Source organism: Eurytemora carolleeae, unplaced genomic scaffold, assembly GCF_000591075.1.
Source record: "Eurytemora carolleeae unplaced genomic scaffold, Eaff_2.0 scaffold1452, whole genome shotgun sequence".
NCBI lineage: Eukaryota > Metazoa > Arthropoda > Copepoda > Calanoida > Temoridae > Eurytemora > Eurytemora carolleeae.
This window is the reverse complement of record NW_019397382.1, coordinates 70745-74598: the sequence shown is the minus strand read 5'-3', so window position 1 is coordinate 74598 and position 3854 is coordinate 70745. Positions and strand designations below refer to the sequence as shown.

Below are 3854 nucleotides of genomic sequence, written 5' to 3'. Positions count from 1 at the left end.
TATCTATCTATCTATCTTTCTATATAGATCTAAAATCAGCTGTTTATTCAAATTTCTTTTTTTTAAATCCATTATGTAACTTTACGATTCAGAAACGAAGTTTAAAAACTTTTTGAAAAGATTAAAATTTACACATTTTGACGCATGAATTAATTAACATATAGGAATTACATAAGAAATTTATAATTAACAAATACAATTGTTCATTAACATACAATTTGGATTGGTATCCAGAAACGTTTCAAATACGGTTCTAAAACGTTATGTAATGTTACATTTCATGTAACGTTACAGAATCGATACAGAAACGAAACAGAAAACGAAATTTTGTAAGATACGTAAGATGGTTTCTCGGGTAACGATATAATAACCATCAAAAGCGATGTTAAAAACCAAAAGAGAATAAACAAAAAAAAAGATTATTTAAAAAAAATTTAAATGGGCTGTCAATAGGACAAAAGGAAAACAAACTCAGATCATGAGATGGAAAAAAGATAATTTGCAAATACTCACTTTTTAAAGAATTTTTTAAGAAAATTATTATTTCTTGAGATTGCCAAGAAGGAGAGAAGTTTGATAAGAAGAAGAGAAGTTTGTCAAGAAAGAGAAAAGTGTCAAGAAAGTTTGTCTGTAGTAAATGCCCTACTATTAACACTTTTGTCCAGAACTGTATCAATCCAGGTGCAACTTGTCAGCTATTAATTTCAGCAGGGACACAAATTCTCTTAAGCAATCAATGCCAAACTAATGACATGATATTATTAGCCCTTATTGTCAACATGGATAAAAGCTAAGCTATCAAACAAGCTCTTAAGCAATCAATGCCAAAGCAATGGACACAATCTTATCAGCTCTTAATGTCAACACGGACACAAGCTCAGCTATCAATGACAAAAGGGACACAAGCTCATAAGCGATCAATGCCAAACCAATGGGCACAATCTTATCGGCTCTTACTGTCAATACAGACACAAGTGTAGCTATCAAACAAGCTCTTAAGGAATCAATGCCAAACCAATTGGCACGATTTTATCAGCTCTTAATATCAACACGAACACAAGCTCAGCGGGTATGGTTTAACAATTGGACCAAATTACTTCTATCACCATAATCAAAGTGGAGTCAATACTAACTTATTTGTATTTAAATATCTATGTTGGAAGTTAAAGTTAATTGACGTAATTATAAGTTTTACATTGATATATATATATACGGTGTAGATTAAATTTAATGTTCATATTTACAAGATTAGCGAGGATAGACATAACATAGTTAAGCTATCACCATTCATGTTTACAGCATAGTTTAAGTTTAATGTACATATTTAAAATATTAGCACGGATAGATATAAACGTAGTTAGTCTAATCACAATGCATGTCTAAATCATGTTACGTAGTTCATGTTTATCAATATTGTGTTGCACAATATTTATTACAATTACACATGATATTTATTTCATGTCAAGAAGAAACAAAGCTTGTCAAGAAGAAGAGAAGTTTGTGAAGAAGAAGAGAAGTATGTCAAGAAGAAGAGAAGTTTGTCAAGAAGGAGAAAATGAAGTTTGTGTAGAAGGAAAGAAGTTTGCTATGAAAAAGTGAAGTTTTTCAAGAAGGAGAGAAGTTTGTCAAAAAGATCGGAAGTTTAGTAAAAAGGAGAGGAGTTTGGCAAGAAGAAAGGAAATTTGGCAAGAAGGAGAGAAGTTTGGCAAGAAGAAGAAAAGTTTAGCATGAAGGAGAGAAGTTTGTCAAAAGGAAGAGAAGTTTTTCAAGATAGAGATAAGTTTGTCATTGTCAAGAAGAAGAGAATTGCTTGTAAAGAAATAGAGAAGTTTGCCAATAAGGAGAGAAGTTTGGCAATAAGGAGAGAAGTTTGGCAAGAAGTGTAAGAGAGGTTTAAGGCAAGAAGGAGAGAAGTTTGTTAAGAAGGAGAGAAGTTTGTCATGAAGAAGAGAAGTTTGTTAAGATGAATTGAGAAGTCTATCACGAGGTTAAAAAGTTCTTAATATTGGCGATTTAAAAATAAAAATTTGGTAATGTTGATCCGCTCTACTGCCCATCCGTCCTATTGCCCATCCGCTATGCCCATCCGACCTACTGCAACATCTGACCTACGACAGCTGTAGGGCATATCTTCTTGCCCATCCGACCTATCAGCACTTTTTGTCATATGCCTATAGCGCAGTAGGGTATGAAATAATTAATTGTAGCGTCGGACAGCCACTCAATTTTGTAGGTCTGCAGATGGGCACTTTTTGTAGGGCGGATGGGCATTTTCGTAGGTTGGATGGGCACTTTTTGTAGGTCGGATGGGCATTTTCGTAGGTCGGATGGGCANTGTACCCAGTATCCTGTATCCAGTATCCCGTATCCAGTATCCAGTATCCAGTATCCTGTATTCAATATCCAGTATCCAGTATCCTGGTTCCCGTATCCAGTATCCTGTATCCTGTATCCAGTATCCAGTATCCAGTATCCTGGTTCCTGTATCCAGTATCCTGCATGCAGTATCCTGCATCCAGTATCCTGCATCCAGTATCCTCTTTGCAATGAAGTTATATACATGCATGTACATGTACGTCATGTTTTTATATATGTTGTTTTGATAAAGTTTGCCAATATAATTATTTTAACTAAATTTATTTAATTAAATTTATTTAGGGATATCATTTTGGAGTTCTCAAGCTTGATGTTAAGACCAAGACTGCTACTGGTAAGAAACATTTAATTATAAAATTTTAATTAGTCATCAAAGAAACTGTCTTTATTATTTCAAACGGCTATTCATTTCAAGATGGGATGCCGGGCTCAGTCATGACGAAAGTCTTAAAATTAATCAATATCAAATCAAGAAATCGTCGATTTTTTTTAACATAAATGGATTAATTCTCATCATTTCCTTTGTTTTTTCTGCTGCAGCACCTTTATAAATCCTTACAGTTAAATGTAAACATTTGTGAAGAGGAAAAATATGGCCATTTTATTTATGTTTGATTAGACAAAGCCTTTAAGTGTATTGTTGTAACTCGGAAATTCCTTTAGATGCCCAAATCCAACCGGAATATTATTTCAGTTTTCTCAATTGGAAGGTTTCAAGTTTCTAGTGTCATATTTCTTTTTACAGTTTTTTTTTCTTGTTTAATGAGATTTTTCTGAAGTGTTCATTTTCATTATGTTATTCCCAATGCTGTTAATGATTTAACATATTTGTTATGTGTTAACATTGTTTGTTATTGTTAGTTATTTCTGTTTGGTTATAAGTGTTGCTAGCTAAAGTGGAATAAAAAAATTTGGATTATTAAAATAAATCTTTTTTTAGACTACATACCACAGGGTACCCATGGGTTTCCTAAAAAATTCAGCCAATTTGGTCCAGCCGTTTGGCCAGCTATAGCTAACACATATATAAATAAAAATACATATAAGCGAAGGTCCGTAAGTTGTCAAGTTGGTTTTAATGAAAATATTTGAAATTGTATTAGATAATGCTGGAAAATGTTTTTATCCTATCTAAAAGTTTTTGCTTTTAAAACTTTTTATTGTATGCAAACATTCGTTATTGTTTGTTCATGTTTGAAGGAACTGTGAATTACGCTCTTTGTCTCTGCTATATAAAAGCTGAGAAACTTTAAATTTTTATAAATAATAAAGGATATTTTTATAATGTTTGTTCAGACACAGGCCAGGCCTGAAGGGTGCATTCATGCAGTTGTGAATTGGGAAAGTCATTCTTTTAACGGAATGTCATTCTTTAAACGGAATGGCATTCTTTAAAGTTTAAACGGAATGTCATTCTTTAAACGGAATATCATTCTTTAAACGGAATGTCATTCTTTAAACATAATGTCATTCTTTAA

At 32.6% G+C, this 3854-nt stretch overlaps 1 protein-coding gene across 1 annotated transcript in view; it reads left to right on the top strand.

The window, feature by feature from the left end:
- Positions 1 to 1727: 1727 nt before the first annotated feature.
- The window catches only part of LOC111713987 (voltage-dependent anion-selective channel), a gene marked incomplete in the record, with an annotated part of 7612 nt that continues 5485 nt past the window's right edge, over positions 1728 to 3854 (top strand). The window contains 2 exon segments of the mRNA XM_023488988.1: positions 1728 to 1853; positions 2659 to 2705. Of these exon segments, the coding sequence (XP_023344756.1) occupies positions 1728 to 1853; positions 2659 to 2705 (173 nt within the window).